Raw genomic sequence first — 20,738 nt, 5'->3', positions numbered from 1 at the left:
TCTTTCCGAGTTCTGCAATTGTGGATGACAGGAGGCAGGCAGAACCTACATGACCTGGGAGCACATCGCCTTGTACTACTTTCTCACCTAAATCTTCCTAAAAATAAAACAAACAAAAAACCAAAACACCTACTGTTATATGTAGGTAAGAATTCTAAACAAACTCTGATGTAACAGAAATTTCTTGTGTGTTGCAGAAACACTAATTTCAGGCTAAGAATTGTTTAATGTAACAGTGTGTTGCCAGTTACTCTCCGGAATATGAAATTGTTGATGGAAATTTACAAAACTCTTGTACATTTGTCTTTGAAAACTCTTAGATTTGATAAGCTTTTCAGCTCAAAATTGCATGCATGGAATAGTCTGTCTTCTAAAAAGCCCAAGTCATGTTTAAACAAAGATGAACTGGAATAATATATATGCTGAAAATAACTTTGTATTCATTTGTAGGGAAGAAGGAGGGCAACTAACATGCAGAACATGCACTTGACCATAGTCAAGTTCAGGAACTACGCAGCCACTTCACAATTATGAGCATAAGTGATCTTAAGGGCATTTTGAGACCAAAGAGAGAATGCTTAAAACTTTCTTCTGTATAAACAATATGAAGAGACAAAAGTTGTCCTCTTTTAACAGATGTATTAGTGAGAATCTGCAAATATCCAGTTTTAATGTGTACTAGTTAGTTCAGAGAAATCTCCTTTGTTTATAACTTAAAAATTATGATCAAATAATTGTAACTAGTTCATATACACGTTGTTCAGGTTCAAGAAGGATAAGCAAAACTTAGTTCTGCTAAAGGATAAAAATCAAGCCAACCTAACTACATGCAGTAGTGCACCCTAAGATTTGAGTCCAATTTGTACTGACTTCTAAATAAGCAGAAAGTGCAAAACTTTCTGTGCCATACCAAGAAGACTCCACAAAATCTTTCTGCAAAATGGGGTAGTAGCCAACGGTCTCAACTTGTTTATACAAATCTAAAAGATCGACAATATCAGGCATCAGCCCTACCCCAACAGTGAAATCTTCATGGTAATTGACCCCAACTCCCAAAGGCAGACTGGAGTTGCTCCTTAGTGGTAAAGACACATACCTCAAAAAAATCAAAGATTAATTCCAAGTTATCAGGCTCCATGGTTTGTATTGTGTATTCTATCCATCGGTCTGGCTGCAAAGCATAACCACAGTCTGGCTGAGAGTGTCGCCATTTAAATTCGTTGTTGCTTATTAAGGAGAACTCCACAGTGTTTGCCATTTTCTGAGGGACAGTAGGGGATGTTTTCTCTTGGCCCTCTTCATCATCCTCATCTTCCTCTAGGCCTTCCAGAGTCAATTTTACTCTACTCAACCAGAAATCCAAAACAAATGGTTAAGTCACAGGAGGGTCTTTGGAAACACCAACAAATTAGAACACAGCTTGAGCAGAAGCTCATACAACGCAAGAACTGTTCTGAACACCACTGTCTACAGCACAGCACTGTATGCAGCAGGCCCTTGCAAGAGTCAGAGTTAGCAGCTGTTGTCCAAATCTTATTTCAGTCAGATTTGAGTGCTCAAGTCACTTCTAAAACTGGAACTTGGGTAAATGTGAAAACTGTACTAGCGGTCTGAGAAGCTGCACTCCACCAAACTAACGATTTGAGCTGCCAAATAGACAGCCTTTCTCCACAAATTGATACCCATAATGCCAAAAAGGCTAACAAAAAGCACTGAAAATAGCAGTAATCATCAAGATCAATACCTGCCTGTTAGTGGCTGCTGCTAAGCACACACACACAACTTTTTAATTCTCTCTGAACACTGATAAGGCAGATAAACTTATCCTATTAGACATAAATAGGATAGCCGGAAGTAATTAGTAAGGCCCTTGAGAAATCCTAAATGATCATTTAAAAGTAAACTGAACGCAATTTGTGAAAAATCCTGGACTGAGAAAAATAAGCCTCTCTATAAGACTCAGAATTCATTATTATACAGAGCAAACCTTCCACACAGAATGAATTATGCCAGTGAGAGAAGCATATATGAGTAATCCAAATCCCTTTCTGAATCACCTAGACAGCAGATGGGATAAAGAGTTATAATGTAGTTAGATGCCAATTCACTAGTAAAACTTAAGTCGTATCTTAAAGAAACAATTACAATCATAGAAATCCTTTACACTAAGTCCACATTCTTAGTGCCCTCATAAAAAAAAAAAAAAGAATTTACAACACAGATGCTCCACAAACTTGAAAAATGACACTGTCATAGCAAGTGACAGTCACAAAAACTACCTGGGCAGATCTAACTTTTTAGGCAGAACATGGAAAACAGTATCGAGTGAAAGCATCCAGCTTAACAAGTCTGGATTTCAACCACCTAATTTAGACAAGGGTCAGGCTTCAGAAATTGCTCGCTCTCTCTACCTGCTATAACACACAAAGAAAAATTGCAAAGCTCTAGAGAAAAGGACGTAAGTATTAACTGTCATTGAAGACTGTTGTATTAAATAAACTTTTCCCTCATCAGAAGAGTCGGAATTGTGGGGGAGAGGGGAAGGGATCTAAAAAATAAATCAATAAAAAAATAAAAAAATCAAGTGTCAGACCATGAAAATAAGGCACACAGTACAGAATTAACTCCCAAGTTAACTGAGTGATCTGTAAATCACAGAGAGAGCAAGCTCCAGACCCCAGAAATTCAACAGGGGAAGGAGATCAAACACTCGGGGCAATAGCACAGTCCTCAAAACATCAGGACTAAGATACCTACTTCTGTCAGTCAACTGTATAGTTATAATGCTGCCTGCTTTTTGAGACACCTCTGCAGATAAAATCATCAAACTGATCTAAATAGCAACAGAAGTGATTAGAGAATGCTATTATCTCCACCATCCATGTTGACTGGAAATCTGTAATGCCAGTGGAGAATTAACCGTATATTAAATGGAGAGGGCTGTTTACTTTGGCAAGCAGAAAAAGTAGTAAGCAATAAAAACCCTGGAAGTCGCCTCCCTTTCCTTTTCCCCAACTTCCACTTCTATTCTGCTCTTTTCAAGAAGAAAAAAGAATGAATGAGAAAAATCTCTGAAAGTAACAAAAGAGAACTACTTAAGAACACTACAGTTCCAGCCAAGCAGCAGGAAACACTAAGGCAAGTATGGAATAAGTATTTGTGAAAGACACCCATTATCTACTGCTTAAGTTTCGTTATCGCATCTGCTTTATACATATCTAATAGCTTCCTAACTATCAGAAAGGCAAGAGCTGAAAAGAATTAAGTCAGCAGTGAAACTAGAAGTTTTGTTTGACTGTTTGTCTTCCTCTGTTAAAACAGAAGAAATTTTTGACACTACATTAATAATGAGGTAACTGAAACACACCACTGATTTAATGTTATCACCATATTTTTACAAAGTGCTTAAATACTTGGAAATTGGCCTGACAGAATCCCCTATTAGCAACCCAAAATTAATTTAAAGGCTACATTAAGTAAAAAAGTAGTAGTGCCAATTAACACGAGAGAAGTTGCAAACTGAGATGAGCAGGCTCTTACCTAAACCGTGATGTTTTAAATTTCTTCTTAGATATCACTACAGGCGGTTTCTCAGAATAATGCAGACGTAGTCTTATTTCTGTTTGACATGTCAACCACCCAGCATCCACAGTTTCAATACCATCTATCAAAAATTAACAAAAAGTAGAAGACACTTTAATAACTTACTTTAGGGAGACCTAGACAGCTTAACGCACAAAAGTGTAAACACAGTTCCTCTGGCACCAACTTCCAGACAACCCCCCCTTTCAATAGTATTTCCAGGGCAACTGTTGAATGCATCCTTTCACCTGTCTTTTCTGAACTACTCAGAACAGAGAACAGACACTGCAGTGGTTTGCTGGCTTTTAAGGGGATTAACTAGGAACAATGATCCTTGCCAGGTTCACATGTAAACTGTCTGCAGGAGAGCAGTAAGTATTCCAATGTTCATTTTATTTACGGTATCAAGCTCTAAGTTAAGTCTCCAAAGGTAGATGTAAAACATTCCCTTGTCCCGGGAGCTCTCAGTACATGGAGTAACACCGACAGAAACTCTGAAGACTCAAATACAACATAGGGCTCCCTGTTTCTACTGAGATACAGGTGTCAAATTAGCTCATCATCATCAATGCCAGTAAAGCAGTGTAAGTCTGCAGGACAGGATACAGCAAGAGATGCAACGGAGAAACAAAGCATAGAGGAGAATCCTCAACCTCACCATCAGGACAAGGAAAGCCTACAAGCAGGACGGCCAGAGAGCACAAGGTGCCCGACCAGGTGCTGAAGCAGACCCTGTAGTTTAGAAGAATTCCTAGCAAAACCTATCATTTGATGAGGATATGAAGAAAAATGGAAAAGCTTTAAGACAAGGTGTTAGAGACACGGCAAAGAGTTACCTTAGGCGCTACAGGATTGAGCATTAAGTGAGAGGTGGGTTAGAACTGCCAAAAACGAGACATATGCATGCACAAGAACACAAGGTTTGAGCTTATGAGAGGTTTTGGCAGTTATGTGCCTAACTGAAGAGGCAGATTGTGTACATTTAGTATAAATGATAACATTTTTCTAGGCACGAAGAGTTTATTCTAAGGCTAGGTTTTAAGAGAAAGCTAAGTCTATTCTGTATTTCCAAAAATACATGCTCATGATCTAAAGTTCACAAATTTCAACCTTTAACACCAACACACTGATAATATTTCACTTCTTCCTAGCAGTCTTTTATTAACATTAGAAGTGATTACAGCCCGAGTGTGAATTCACAAATGCTGCATACAACAATAACCCTATAAGCAAACAATCACTTACAAGCAATTCCTGTCCAAACTTAGCATTTCAAATATTTTTCAACTACAACACTTAATGTTGTTAAAATTAAATATGTGGTAAAGAGTAAAGGCCAATATATCTCACTTACTACGGATTCCAAAGTATCCATCGTCAATAGTAATTTCATTTTCTAGAATTAAAAGGAGGGGAAAAGAATGAAACAAGCTAATTAGTATTCACATTATAAAGAATCATTGCCAAGTTAAATTAATTCTACTTTTCCACTTCGCTTCTAAAAAGTATATCTAATAAAAAAAGCAGGAAAACTGAAATAGACAAAGAATAAGCATGTTTATTGCAACCTTCTATAAAGCTTTTTCCCAATTTATGCTTTTTCTTAGTTTCTGCAAGAAAAACCAATCAACACACAAAATGCCATAAGATGTTTTACCTAAAGTAACCTGAACTGAGAAAAGCAAGAAGGTTGCACAATTTCCTAGTTTGCTGCAGTATTTTGCCGATATCTACATCCTACCAGAATCTAAGACGCTTTTCTTGTTAGTGTCAAAGACATTAAAGTTTCTTGTAAACATACAAGAAAGCCATCCTCCTGCACATTTATAGTTAAAGCTTCTACACCAATTTAGTCACAATTAAAATGCTTATTCTGCCCACGTGACAGAAACCAACCTAGGGTGAAATATTCAAAACATTCATTTCACACTTACTTTTATCCTTACCCTCTCCAAGTTTTAATAACTGAAATTTTAAGGCACTACATAAATTCACCGGCCATCAACAGAATTGCAATAGTCTAAACAAGCTATACATTTCTCAAAACATAAGTCTTAACAAAATTTTGTCTCTACAGCCATTAATCCCATTTTTTTCTAAGAAGAATCATGGGCCTGCCCTCAATTTTTAATAACCCCAGGCAACAATTTAGGATCGTTAATGACCAAGTGCTAACATCCTGGTTTTGCTGCATTTTCTTAAAGACTACTTAAGAAGCATTGAGTATTACTGGGGGGTGGTGGGGGCGGGGATCCTGTTTGGAATGAAGTTATCCAAATTTACAGATAAAGTCTAGACCCTAACAGAGGGTAGGCTGCTTCCCTAATCAACTACTGACAAATACAGAAACATAATCTTGTTACAGGAATAGAAACACAACTAATTAAATTGAAATATATTTTAAAAAAAAATAGGGGTGGGGGGGCATGATCATGGTACTGTTCATGATTAACAAACAGTTTCTTTAATACCAGCTTCTTTCTAAAAGACATTTTCTCATCGCATCAGAAGGCATTTAATAGATGTGAACTCCTAAGTGTGGAGGAAGTAACATTCTTCATACCCTAGAAAAGACAGCGCCATCCCATAGCAGCATAAAAGATCTAAATTACAAGCTACATTCAAAGGTTATTTCAGTCACTCTTAAAAAGCAAACTTTTTCCCTGTTTAGAAGAGCATTAGCAATTTGTATGCAAGTCTGCATGCCACCTTTTATTCCAGCAAAATAAATTTCTGCTAAATTGCCAGGTAAACAAACTCACTCATGTTTCTATTTACATTAATCCATTTACTTAAAGAAGCCTAATTAAGAATTTTTGCTTTAAAGTTTTATTAATGAAATAGTAGTTAAATAAAAACAGCAGTGACTTCACACCCTCCCCCTCCCCACATTTTCTCTGAAAAAATATGGATCCTTAGTCTCAAAGAATTAAACTTAGAGAAAATTATTACAATTCCAAATTAATAAAAAAAGAACCCAACTCATATAATCTTAAGGATGGCAGCAAAGAATTTCACATCCACTCCATTTTTAAGCCACTTATTTAGACATATATTTTGAGAGTAAGGCCCATGTTGTGCAAAGAAAAAGTTTATGCCTCCAACACATTAATAAATTTAACTATTTTAAAACTATAGTTATCAATCCCTCTAAACCAATGTGCAGCATATTAGCAATCTTATGCATATGCCTCAAACAGATGCAGTTGATGCCCATACCTAAAGGGGTAATTGATCTTGGTTGTAGATGAGTCTCCCACGTGTGAACTATGACTTCGCAGGGACCATCGATAGTCTGTAATTTAAAAGTTAAATGTCTGCAATAATTTCTTTTGTTATATCTGATTCTCTACCCATGAAGCTGTTCGGAATGGTTGTGAACTAAACTTGCAGATTTAAGAAAGAAAAAGAAGAAGGGGAAGAAGAAGAAAGAGAGGGGCGACAGAGAGAGAGAATGAAAGAGAAAGAAAGAAAACAGAACAGGCTTGTTTCTTACCCCTGCAACTGCTGATGACGCTATCTGATGCGTCAGGTATACATATGACCAAACTTGTGACAAAGTCTGACAGGGTGGAGAAGTTACACGGAATTATTAAATCTTCATGGCTTACAGCTACTCCACTGGACTACTTTAGTTCCCTTCTGATAGCAAAAAATGGAAGTGTCTCCAAACACATTAAGTGTGCTTGCTTTTTTCTTAAGATACTACAGCAACAATTTCTGAAAAAACATATCCCACATCTCTAATTCCAAACAGCACCCAGCATCTACTCATGCAGTTAACAGTTGTACGGTGCGTTCTCCCTCAAAATTTGCCTGACTAGTTCAAAGTCTATAAAACATAGTTATTTCAGTTGTGGTACAGAAGAGCAAATTATTTACCACCTAGTTAAAACATAAATAGTCGATCCCATCAGCCAGCAGTGAAGCCCCTGCAGCCTATTCCATTCGGAGCAGGATAAATTAAGATTCTTTCACCAAAAAAACCCCCCATTGTCCCTCAAAAGACTACATTTCTTGACAAACATAGCCAAGACTCGGATAGATAATCAGAACAGTAACTCAATCTCCTCTTTCAGAACAATTTACTTTTGAAATAGCTTTCTAGGTTAAAGCTTTTAGGTAACCACTGGCTAACAACAGAAAGAACGTGCCCGATTCCCAGCTCTGTCACCCTAACAAGTTTCCCTTAACATTGCGTGGTTGTTACTATCAGTCATAAGAACCACTACCAATCAGCTGCAGAGTTTGTCATCTGGGTGTTTTGGGCCTAAACTCTTATTTCCAAAAAGACTTGCTACCGTCGCCAGAGTCACTTAAGCTTCAATGCCAACTTGTCCCAGTACTTCAGGTTCTTGTTTAAACAGGTTTCAGATCAACAGGGGCATCCAGAGAAGCTTCAAACTCATGAGTATAATTACACACTACCCTAATGCTTTGTTACCTTACAGCTCACTGACTAAATTCTTTAGAAGCAGATGGGATTTCCTGACATATATCAAACACGTTTCATCTACTATGCTTTTGGATGAGTTAACAGCAAACGTCAAATATTTAGGAAGCATTCAATAAGATGGGTTTGCTCTGTGAGTCTTAGCCAAAAGCAATTCAATTTTTCTAATGAATTCAGAGGCATCCATACTTAAGGGTCATGTCAGAATAAAATACATATGCTTAAAGTTACACTTTGAAGATAGAATGCAAATAAATACAAATAAGATGATACTATTGTTTTCAGTTTATTCCTGTTATAGGGCAGTTTTAATTCCCATCTTCTCACTGCTGCCGCAACGATCACTCTTACGGACTTCTAGAAAAGGAAATAAGGAGAAATTTCTTCCCCCTTCTTTCACAGCAGACCCACACCTGCATGTCACCACCACTTGCGCTTCAGTCTGTGAAGCCGAAACCTGTGTTTGCCCGCAGGGCGGCTGCCGTCTCCCACCACCCTGCAGGCCTGCAAGCTCTCCAGCAGCGACTCCCATCAACACACACAGAGCCTGGGGAATGTAAGTCTGTCCTGAGCTGTTTCCTTCAAAAGGTAAGCAAAGGTTTGTCCTTGTAGAAACCCCCAACATATTGTTTTAAAATACCAACACTAGTTTGTTTCTTACACTACTGTAATTGTACATTTTAATTTTAGGTTCTAAACTTATGAATGAGAATTTGAGTAACATTATCCCAACAATAAGCACAATACACTGGATATGTTTAGCAAAATTTCATCCCCTGAAAGAAATACAGTGGGCTGATTATGTACTTAATCCCAGGAACCCTCAATGCTTTCCATACTAAGAAGAGCCAAGCAAATCTACCTGGAAAAAAAGGGGAATGGATTAGAGAACAGGCACAGACATGACTGAGAGCCCTCTCGCACTCCCTGCTCAGACCGACTGTGTGTTTACAGGCATTTAAATAATGTTTTAATTACATGTAACAGAAGCCATTGTTACAATAAGGTTAAAATACTGATGTAATTTCAGTGGCATACACTGACCACAATTGAACAGCCCAGTTCAGACCAGCCTGTAGCCGAAGTAAATGATGTGTCATCAATATTCCTAGTATGGTAACGTTACCTAAAAAGTCAGCCTCTGCTAAGACAGTCTTCAAAGGGCACCGATTCAAATGTCACATCAAGCATCCCAGGGAGCAGCACACTGAGACTACAGAAAGTGGCACTGTATGGCATGGATCCCTCTCTACCAACACAGAGATTTTTTTCTGTTTTTAAAAGCAAATACATAAAAATTATGTTGGTTGATTTGCATTTCGCTGAACATCTGATGCAATTTAAAAGCTCTTAGAGGACATTCAAGAATTTTCTTTAAAAATCAAGTCCTGTTACATTGCCAGAAGCTGGGGCGCCCCCCAGTAGTCATTAGACACTTTTGATATTAAGGGTACAATGCCTATGTAGCATAACGCTCCAGAGGTTCAAAGTAGTCGGAGGCGCAATCTGCATGAAGTGCTTGGGTGCTCAGTACAATTAAAAAATGACAGCACTTCTGTGGATGTTCAAATCATAATTTAGGAAGCCAGTTCTAAACTTCCTGATCCAAGGCAACATAAGAGAGTGGTGGTGGTGGTGAATCTTAACGCCAACTGCACTTTACTTCTTAAAACTATGTTTCAAGAATATTAATCTACTTCAAGAACATGAAACTAGCGCTAAATGAATCAGACTTAATTGCTGATTCCTGACAAAAATATCTCTGAATTTGTGCACCATGGAAGAGACAATGATTAAGCACAAACCCAAGCAACCAACCAAAGCCGTTCAGCCACTGCAACTAACTTTGCAAGGCAACAGCACATGTAAGTCACCTCCCAGGAAGTCCTGAGCTACAACAGAGATCTTACAGCTCCAGCATTTCCGATAACAGTTTAACACACAACCTGCTATGTCACTGCAGTCATGGCAGAGGTGTTCCTTTGTTATTATCAGGTTAACCATGGGTTATTAGTCCAGCAAAAGCTTTCCTGAGACACTCAATTATTAAAGAAATCAGAGTCTAAACCTAAGTTTCACCTTTATTACTATACTCCAGGCACTAAATGGATCTGATTTATTTACATTTTAGAAAATTAAATTTAAGCCTCCTTTGAAACCTCTATAATTAAGCAATATTCTCACAAGTGTGAAAAATGTTCACCAATCCAGTTTTAAAAGTTCTGCTACATGCACGGACAGCTTAGTTATTTCACACTTTCCTTGAAAGAAATAACCCTAAACTTGCATGCTTACTTACTGTTGGAAAAACAAACACAGAACACAGCTTAACAAAATAAGGTATGTATTTACCTTACTAAGGTTTTAAAATATGCAGCATGCAAACAATACGTATAAAAACATTCTGCTAAAACATATGATATACAGAAGACTTAAATTCCAGACAAGAGGGTTTTGGTGTGTCTTCCTCCCCAACAAATAGAAGGTATGTGCTGAATAAAACATGAGAAGATTCTCACAGTAAGGTAACTGGTACTGGCCTATGTTTAACAAAAGAACAAACCTCAAGCAAAATAGTTTAAATTACTGTCTTATTTCATCAAGTGTATATATTAACTTTTTTTTTCAAATGCTTAAGATGATTCTTATGTTACCATTAAAATGTTTACAACATAGTAAAAGCTCTTGATATGCAGGAGCCAAGATTTGTACCAATTTTATAGTAAAATGTTCTTTGTATATACATTAATTTATTTGTATTCCTACAAAAATTCTATAAATTTCAATATATTAAGTATATAAAAAAATTATGCTCTATTTACATAACCACAATCATGTGAACACCAAAATGCCTGCTTCAGTGCAAACAAATCAAACTTCACGTGACATCATACTACTCTTCAAGCAAAATAATTTAAAGGAGATCAAATGATGACTTTAAGAGAGGTGAGAAAAATACTTTCCTATTTGTTTTTTTTCCAGAATGTGAACTATTCTATCTGTTTTCACATCCAGTTTGTAGCAATATTTTGGATAATACGAGAATTATTATTTCTCTGTATAAACATGTATCACTTCCAGCTTTGCCACCATGTCCATCTGAAGCATCTTCAAAGATGCAGTTGATATAGAAAGGAAGGGAACAGTGACTTCAGCTGAATCGGTCTTTAGCATGATTTACTCAATTATGTGGTGTCAAATTCATATATCCAGACTTTAACATATATTTAAGACTATACATGTATTCAAATTATCCTACTACAGATCGTGACACAAAATTGCGCTGATATAGAAAGTTACAGTGTCTGAGGGATCATATATCGCAAGGCTATCAAACTTAAGAGATTAATCACATTCAATGCCTAATGTAAAAAAAATTACCGAAATAAAAATATTCAGAGTAATTTAACTTAGAAGTATCTTTTCCTTATCTGAGTTGTTAATGCTAAAATCTTCCATATACTGTCTCATTTGCACTATACTGTGCATTATATTCCTGTTAGAATGAAGCGATCCTGCTTTTTCATTGCTCTCCAAGAAATTTACAGAAAGACTTCTTCAAAAGACTTTATGTTATAAGAAATAAGTCCTGTGCACTTAACAGGTACAGGCTAGACACTGCTAAGTGGGTAACCACGTACCCTGGTAATTCACATACTTTGTTTGGTACGGTGGTTTTCTTTTTTCCTCCTTTTTATATACAGTAGCTCTTTATGCTGGTATTCCATAAAATTTATACTTACCTTGGCAGACTCTGCATCACACGGTACATAAAGCGTGCACGATACAGAGCACCTACTTAGAGAAACACACTCACCAATACAAATGGTAAACTTTTTCAAATGTTAAAACAGAAACTGTGTTGTCTATAAGCACATTTTCTGCCAATCTGTTCTCACTAAGTGTGCTTTTTCTAGTGTGCTATTGCCTACATTTTAAACTTATGGGCACTCATGAAAAATGTAAAAGTCTCACCAGAGCTGCTAGGCTGTAAGAACTGATTTACTTTTGGCCTCAGTTTGACCTCAGAGAAAGAAATCTATTATTGGCCTTCCCTTCTTTTGCCTCAGAGTAACAATTTAAAAGTCAGTTTCAGATTAGACTATTTCACATGCTGTAATGAAAAAACAGAATTGTATTTCATTTAAAATGATTATCCTTCACTGAGATGGTACCTCTGTCAAATATTTTTTCAGTGAAAGAAGGGCTAGTCCAGCTGACAAAAACTTACACGCTCTTGACAGTAATTTAAAATATTTAAAAGATATAGACCTGATGCTTCTAATACTCCTTTGCAGATTTAGCTACAGCCTTCATAATCTCAATTTCAACAAAGAACTAAAGCCCAGGGTGAATAGCTACAGGATATTAATAGAGTAAGAAAGACAGCAAAGATAGCCTTAAATGGGTTATTTCTTACAGTTATTACTTGTTATTAAGAAAAACAGTTAAAGAGTAGCTGCTTATTTTCCCAAGTTAGTCCAACTTTTTTCTGGATGTGGTCCCATCGCTACTCTGAAGAACTTCGCTCTTACCCTAGTACAATTTTTTACCGACCAGTATACTGCCACATATATTCAACTCACATGCAACTTTGACACCAGTACCTGTAAAAACACATCTGTGTCTGTCTCTTGGGTTTCCGTCCCCCCCAAGTCACGCAAATACCTACATACAAACCTAGAGAAAACACTGGGATGCCCCATTCCTTGTTTTCACCCTTTCACTCCAAGAGATTAACATATGTTAATTATGCAGCACAAAAGCTAGTTAATACTTCTCATGCTTCACCAAAAAAATCTGCAGTAATTTAAAAAACTGTAGTAGATTAGGCACATTTAAATATACCTGCTCACACTAACTGTTCTTCCCTGCTATTGCTTGCTTCCATGCTAGAGATCCTTGCCCTGCTTAAGTCCATATTCAATTATAACCATAGTTGTTATAGCCCCACTATAACTAATGAGAACTTCACCACATCATTTAAGCTTTATAATAATATCAGGCATTTCACTATCACTGGAATTTAAAACACTAACACTGGTAAAAGAAAGAAGACAATTTAACAAAAATAATTAAAGTTAACAGCATATGATCATGTATTTCAGAAGTGAACTGCTTGTATTCCACAAGTGTTTTAATGATTCATATGTTGCAATTTAAGATTTCTGTCTAAAAGCTCAAGTTTAACTCAGAAAATCCTTTTTACTTCAAATAAGGGAATTGGATAAGCCAACTTAAAATAGAAAAGGTTGTACATACCTTAGGTTCTAGGAAGTACCCTTTAAAATACCGATACCGAACAGGAACTCCTCTAGGAAGCTCTATAGTAGCTTTCCATAATTGACTGGGGGGGGGAACAAAACAAAACAGTTTCAAAACAGCCTAACAGCTACCTCAGACATACATCTTTCCTAAGTCATATTCTAAAATAAAGTTTAGTGTATTGCTGCAAGGAACGTTTTTACAAGACAAACATGCACAAAGCATAATAAATACTTAGAACTGAAAATGCACTTTCCAATCTACAGATCTGAAGTGCTCTAATGGAGCAAGAATTCTTATTCTCATTTAACAGATGGGGAAAACATGATGAAATAATTCAGGGACTCATCCAGGATCACATAGCAAGTCACTGACAGAATTATAAATACATCCTGCAAGCCCTATTTTCCTGCATCATGCAAACAGCAATAGGCAGGGCACCATTTTAAGAAAACACTGAATTCCTCCACTGCATTTAAACTTTCTTCATGTACACTCATATTTATACACACACAAACTACTTGGGAGTTTTAATGCAACTCTCGTTTTAAATAATCTTCTCCCCATCTCTTTATAGCCACAATATTAACTTGTATAGGTTAAAAAGAAAGTAAACACTATAAACATCTCCTATAACTTGCTGTATAGTTATGGGCCTGAGAATTATCCATATCTTATTCAAAATGTCCACAACTAAACTACTGAAACATGCCAGCCACAACAGTAGAAGCATCATCCATAACTAGAAAAGCATACTCAAGTTAAACATTTTCTTAGACACATTCCTAAGCATTCAAAATGTTCAAGGGCAACAAAAGAAATTCTGAAGAGTTTTACTAACAGCATGTGTAGCTCAATAGTTTTTGGCTTTGAGCTCAAACTCAAAGCCAGAATAAATTTATTGCTCCAGAACTCCAGCTACTTCAAAAGGAATGAATAAAAACCACCAAAAAACCCAACTTACCGATCGTCAGTTTGGAGGACCACTGCAACTTGTGGATTCCAATTTCCCAAAGCACTGCAGCTCCCACATATTGCAAAAACCTCTCCTAAAAAAAACCCAAACAAATAGAAAACCCCCACCATCATTGTTACTCAAGCCTATATGGAATTAATAAGTACACCCTACACAGTCAAACCTTCAAAATATTTTAAACATATACACCAGAATCACCCATCTAAACTCCCTCTTCTCAGTTCAGAAAGGAGTTTTTCCCCCACCCAAAACTACAACAGCGTTTTCTTCACCATCATAAGGATCTCACTGAGAGAGGGACTACTGACCACCTCAGCCCTTAAAAGGGTGGCTTCCAAATCGTCCTGCAATAATATTGTTCAAAAATCTCTGGAAAAGTAGCAGGCAAATTTTCAGTGTAAAATGCTTATTGTGAAGATGACCCTTTTTTTTTTCCTATATACTGTATATTCCTTGAATACAGGTACGTATACACACACAGTACTGAGTAATATACATGTCTAAATACATAATTCTCTAAAATTCACACCAATAATCTAGAAAGTGCAGACAAATAGGAGGTTGCTAGGATTACTCCCAAGACAACAAGCCCAACTAATTTTATTCCTAAGTGGACTAAAATTAATTTTGCTGCTATGCTTTCAGGTTTTTATTTGATATAAAAACATAACGCTGTTACGCCAAAAAACCATGGAATTGTCACTCTCTGTCTATCCTAATGCATACACATACACAGAAAAAAAAGAAAGAATCCAAAAGATTACAACACTATAAGAATGCTTGATTCTGGGATATCCAGGAGTTAAAATTAACATTGCAACTTACCCTTGTTTTTAATATAAAATCTATATGTATATGACTGTAAGGACAACAACAGTGATAAATACAAATGGAAACGACAAATTAGTATTTTGCTTTACACAGTTTCAATCATATTTTAGACACAAGAAAAAAAAAATCTGTTGCAGAAGGAGAAAACGTGAAGTTAAAGTATATTTACTCACCATCTGCTGAATATTTTAATCTTGCTATGCAAAATCTAAGAACCACCAGAGTATTTGAGTAACTTTTAAATAAAAAGTAATTAAAAAAACCCTGAAATTTACTTCAGGCTCTAACATGAAATGCCTAAATGTAAAGTTTCAAACACAGTCACCCTTAAACAAAAGCAGACATAAAGAAGTTCACCTAAAGTAAAATTAGCCCCTTAATTGGTGGGGGGGTGGTGGTGGTGAAGAAGCATTTAAGAAAAAGGCAAGAGTGTATTCAGAACTATCCTGCATGCCTCATCAACAACAAAAGCAAGAAATAAATTGATAGCTGAAAAGTCTGAAAAGTCTGAGAGAAAAAATATCAGTCTTAACAAAAGCAAAATACAAGCATCTACAATGGTGATTGCCTGTTCTCAAACTGGGAAAGCAGGAGCAATACTGTTGGAGCCATGATCATCTGCAGGTACAAAGTAGGCAAGCTATATATAACAAAAATACACTACCTTTTACTAAGCCAATTATCATAGCTAGAACTTCAAAGCCTGAAATAACAGTTTTTAGGAAGTCCTTACGCCTCTAAAATTAAATCTGTTTTTTCCAGTTATACAGGTTAATCTAATAAGAGATGCCACCAGGACTGTTTATATGCCTCCTTTTTTAAACAAACATGTGTGACCATTCAGTGAATACTTATCACTCTACAAGACACAACACACAAAAGGCAACATTTGAACAAGAGGCGCAGTCACCCCTAAACTCACTTCAACAATTACATTGCAAGGCTGAAATCAGGATTTGTAAAATACTGCTTACATTATCCCAGGAAAGGCACAAGTGAAAAGCATAATGAACTGGAAACGCTTTTCCAAAGGCAATTCTAAACTCAGTGGGGTTTGGTTTGGTTTCGTGTTTTAAGCTCAGGGGTCTTCAGCTTCTCCCCGACCCCTTACCAGGGAATCCAATGCTGTTACTGGCAGAGCTCCTTCAGCTACAGCAGAGAGGAAGCTACCTCAAGCCTTCTGTCCCATCTCAAAGCTTGCAACAGCCTCACTGATGTTGCAATCTCTCTGCTTGCGCCAGCTCTGTTGGAGCACAATTTTTGTGTACAGCTGGCGGCTAGAAGCTCCATTTTTTATTTTATTTCCTAACAGCTAATCTTTGGCCACCTAGCAGTCTTTCGGTATGGGACCGTGTCCTGATGAAGACATAAAGGAGTCGCAGCCAGTAACTACTGATCCTCTTCCTTCCGCTAGGATGAGGCAAAAATTAAGCAGTCCACACCACAAACACGTAAAAGCCTACGTCAACGTGTCAGGCTTCATCACCAACGCTGACTCCAGAAGTTGTTTGGCTACAGGGAGTGAGTCAAGGCATCGTTCCTATGCTGGTGATGCCCTTTCATCCTGCCAGTTACTCTGGAATCACTGGCTCTGACATCAACAGGAAGGGACAGTGATGAGGCCACAAGGAGCACATTTGCGCTCAAGGTGAGGATCCTTGTCTCACCAACCAACTACTCACCATGGTGATCTGACAAAATCAGTACATAACATTGCTAAATAAGCTGGAAATTTTGTTTGTAGAACAGCCAATAGCTCTGAAAACCTACCTCTCTTCTTTCACAAGACTGCATCTTGCCAGTACTGCATCTCAAAGCTCTTCTCCCCGGTCAAAACTGACAGTATCAATATTGTCATAAGCAGAAGCAATCCTCTGTGTCACCTCTTTATGCTACACATATGATAAGTATTTCCAGGTCATTCTTTGTAACCAGCCACTGAGGCAGGATCTAGTTCTCCCTAATCCTAATTTTTCTTGTACTGATAGTATCTGCAACAAAAAGTCACACATCCAAAGTCAACTTTGCTAGTGACAGTGCCATCACAACAGTGGAAGCAAGACTGTAAACAGGGCAAAAGAGTATGGCTTGCAACACTCCAATCTATAGCTGCACCAGTTCTTTATAGCCTCATTTGATCCAAAGTCAATTAATTCTTTAAAATTAAAGTCTTCTGCAGAATGCTATAAAAACACTACTCCTTACTAAAGGATTCATGTCCACATTGTATGTCTATGTTCAGCTCCTTTCTAATCAAATGGGAGAAACACAGGAGAGGTCTAACATGGGGCAGATGTCAAAACATTTAAAAATGTTTTTATCATTTCCCTGCCCCCCTCCCCCCCAACTACAACAGACACTTATGCCATCTGGTACTTCTCTTTAACAAGAATTTTGCCCATCTGTACATGCTCCCACATTCATTGGCTTCTGTTAGGCAACCACCAATCACTTTTTTGGTGACCTTCCTTCGAAGTTCCTAAAGATGAAAGTCAAAGTAATAAGCGCAATTTATCAACACTAAATCTTGGTGTTCTACATGATGTGACGTCTTGTGTTCCTCATTTAGATTCCAGAAGCATTTTACACATTTTTGCACAGATAGAATATTGAATTAAGTTGGTTATTCTTTCTGTCCTTAACTCCTAGTAGAGGTCACATCTTGTTATGGAGAATTTTCAACAGGGATGCAGAGAGAATAAAAACACAGAACAAACATGTTAATGCACGCCTGACTATCATGGTTCAGGATGTAAATATTCATTTCCATGGAATAAAAAGTTACGAGAGACAGAATGTTTATTTGAAAACAATCATAACCGTTTTTGTTTAACATCAAAATCCCTAGCACACTATGAAATTGTTGTTTGAAGGTAAAAATTAATTCCCAAATCTCATTTTCAAATTCCTATGTGAAATTCCTTAATTAATGTATTTTACAATGACTTAATTTTAATATTTGAAATGACATCTTCTTTTACCTCTGAGGAAAACAGACAAGACAGCCTTTGAACACTCTTATATTCAGTTTTCTTTTAGTTAAGCCATACAAAAAGTAGAAAGCATGATCTGGGTACCTGGTACTGATGGTCCTCTTACTTCAAAAGTTACTTGAGAAGAGGTCATACCTGCAGAACTTCTGTCTTATGGTAGCTGAAATCTCCTATAGTGGGAGGAAAAAGATACTGCATTTCAGGAACAATACACGACATCTGTTGCTGTCCAACGCAAGAGAAAACACAAATCCCACCACTCACATGGGAGCAAGCCACTAGCGATGTTACGTTTGAGTGAGTAGTAAAAATAGGAAGCTCTTTAAAACCAGCAGCAGCCCCAGAAAACAGCATCCAGCTGCAGAAAACGCTGTTGCAACACTGACATGAGAAAAAGACTACTAAACAGAATACCATATGCAAGTACCAATATCATGCAGCATTCATCTGTCTGAAGCTGAGATTTTTCAAAAACCTCCCTTTTGACTAATTTTGCTCCCAAAGAGGCCACTGGAAGTTGTAAGACATTTAAGATTACGACCTTTGGCAGGCAGTAACTTTTGTCTCATCTATGCTATCCTTCAGCATCCTCTTCAAAACACAAGAAAGGTTTCATAGACAAGCACTACCACCTTGAAGGGAAAAAGGGAAGAAACCATGACAGATGACAGCTCTCTGCTGTCACAGGCAGCGAGTTAGTTGTTCATCACCTTGAACTCTGCTGCCCTACCAATGCTTCCAGCCTTTCATGTGCAGCCCCAGCAACTAGAAGTACCAAGCAGTCTTCGAAACACCCCAACAGGAAGGGACTGCCTGTAGCCTCTGTAGCCAGGACAGCAGTTGGAGGATTGATCCTGCTTCAATTTTCTACCTTCCTCCAATACACAATAACTTGATGGAAAAGAGCTGGCAGAATCCCACTCTCCCCATTACAGCAGAAACACTATTGATGTAACATATCCTTTTGTATGATTTATTAAAGTAGCAGTCATATAAAAGTCTAAGTTTGGAAGTTGCTAGACTAACTGTCATCACCCAAGTGTATTCCTTTGGGCATGGGCTGCAAAATAATCATATGCAGAGTTAACTTCGCAACGCTCTCAACTAACCCATTTCTTTCTATCACCGTGTTGTTTTTTTGGCTTGTTTGTTTGTTTTGCTTGTTTTATGTTTGTTTGGGTTTTTTTGTTTGAACTAAGCAAGTGGAATGTTTTTTATGCTATTTTTGAACAGGACAAGAGCACTTTATTTCAGTACAATGTTGGTCAGCAATCTTTTAGCAACAGTTTTAATAATAATGACAAGGAGAACTAATGGCACTAGAGAAAAACCCACCTTTCATTAGCTCTACTACAAGCCCTTGCCTTCTAAGGGTACAGGGCAGTTTAACAGATGCCTTGAAAGTAAGAAAAGCTAAAGAAAGTCAGATACCAAGGCAAGGGGGGAAGCTCATACTCAATCTTCATTCTTCCTGGGCAACCAGAAAGTTAGTTAAGGTCTGAAGTTTAAAAAACTACAATTTTTCTTCTGGATCTTCTGCTCCTCTCTTAATCTATTCCTTTTCTAACCATTGCTGCCTTTACTTTACATTCCTTTTTCTCCTCCCTTATTCCCCCTCTCTCCAAGTCAAGGGAGATGACTTTTCAGTGGTAAAATGAGAGCAAGAAAATGGTAGCAATACAGATGTTTCTAGCCATATATTCCAATTCTGCATGTAATCTTTCACAAGCAACATTTCTGTAAATTATAAAATCCCAAACTACTGAAGCTAGAAATAAGCACACTTAATAAACAGGAATTCCATGAAGGGTACACCCTTTATGAACTTTGTCACGTGTGTGACATTAGGTGGTCTGTATGTTAAGTGACACATGCCAGCATTTGGTTTTAGCAGTTATTTATAGACACAGAAGCGCAGTGTGTTTCAGTGCTTAAACTAAAATTGGACTCGTGAAACAAAACCTGTAGTTTAAAGCAGGGAATATAAACCACTAGTGTGCATTTATGATGACACTGAGCAGTTCAGGGCCTTGGCTGTGTTCACTGACTGCCCTTGCTTGGACACCCTTTAACTGAAAAGGCAGAGCAGCCAAAGGGGGGATGAGGTAGGCAAAAATGCCTTGCCAAAGCCTACAAAGCATGTAAGTGAACTCACATCTGCCGCAACTACAAGTGTCCAAATGCTAGATTGCAACTACACGCAAGCAAGCAATGAACACCTGAATCCTAGTCATTTTCTCACAGGAAAGAGAGGTCTCACCCAGGTAGACATTCACACAACAGTATAGCACTTCTCTAGAAAAAAAAGTGTTTCTCTACCTAGAGATTCTTGCTCTTACAACAGAAACGTGCTCCTTCCCCCACCATGTCACAGTTCAAGTCTCTCTCACACCCTCCTCCTTTCGCAAAGCAAACCCTTACCTTTCACAATCTCTGGCGGTTTCCCAAGGAGCTGGTGACTGCACAGCAGCAGCGCTCCGAGTCCTGGGGCTGTACTGACCTGCCTTCCAAAGCCTGACTCAGGTAACCCTGCCCATCAACCAACCTCACTGTATGAAATCAGCTGTCTGCAAGGCTTGCGGAGCAGGGGCAAGATCAACAGCCTAGCAGATAGGCTCACGTGCAATCTTGGTTCCAC

The 20,738-nt window shown here is 37.7% G+C and overlaps 1 protein-coding gene across 1 annotated transcript in view; it reads right to left on the bottom strand.

The window, feature by feature from the left end:
- Nucleotides 1-18,233, bottom strand: part of GPCPD1 (glycerophosphocholine phosphodiesterase GDE1 homolog (S. cerevisiae)) — a 33,787-nt gene extending 15,554 nt beyond the window's left edge. The window contains exons 1-8 of the mRNA XM_009694941.1: nucleotides 18,185-18,233; nucleotides 14,265-14,349; nucleotides 13,298-13,382; nucleotides 6,802-6,877; nucleotides 4,937-4,978; nucleotides 3,541-3,664; nucleotides 1,097-1,343; nucleotides 1-97 (exon numbers count right to left, since the gene is read on the bottom strand). The exon at nucleotides 1-97 is cut by the window's left edge and continues 63 nt beyond it. Of these exons, the coding sequence (XP_009693243.1) occupies nucleotides 1-97; nucleotides 1,097-1,343; nucleotides 3,541-3,664; nucleotides 4,937-4,978; nucleotides 6,802-6,877; nucleotides 13,298-13,382; nucleotides 14,265-14,349; nucleotides 18,185-18,233 (805 nt within the window). The remainder of the gene's footprint in view (nucleotides 98-1,096; nucleotides 1,344-3,540; nucleotides 3,665-4,936; nucleotides 4,979-6,801; nucleotides 6,878-13,297; nucleotides 13,383-14,264; nucleotides 14,350-18,184) is intronic.
- Between the last annotated feature and the right edge of the window lie 2,505 nt (nucleotides 18,234-20,738).

This window comes from Cariama cristata, unplaced genomic scaffold, assembly GCF_000690535.1.
Source record: "Cariama cristata isolate BGI_N322 unplaced genomic scaffold, ASM69053v1 scaffold42612, whole genome shotgun sequence".
NCBI lineage: Eukaryota > Metazoa > Chordata > Aves > Cariamiformes > Cariamidae > Cariama > Cariama cristata.
This window is presented reverse-complemented; position numbering and strand designations above follow the sequence as displayed.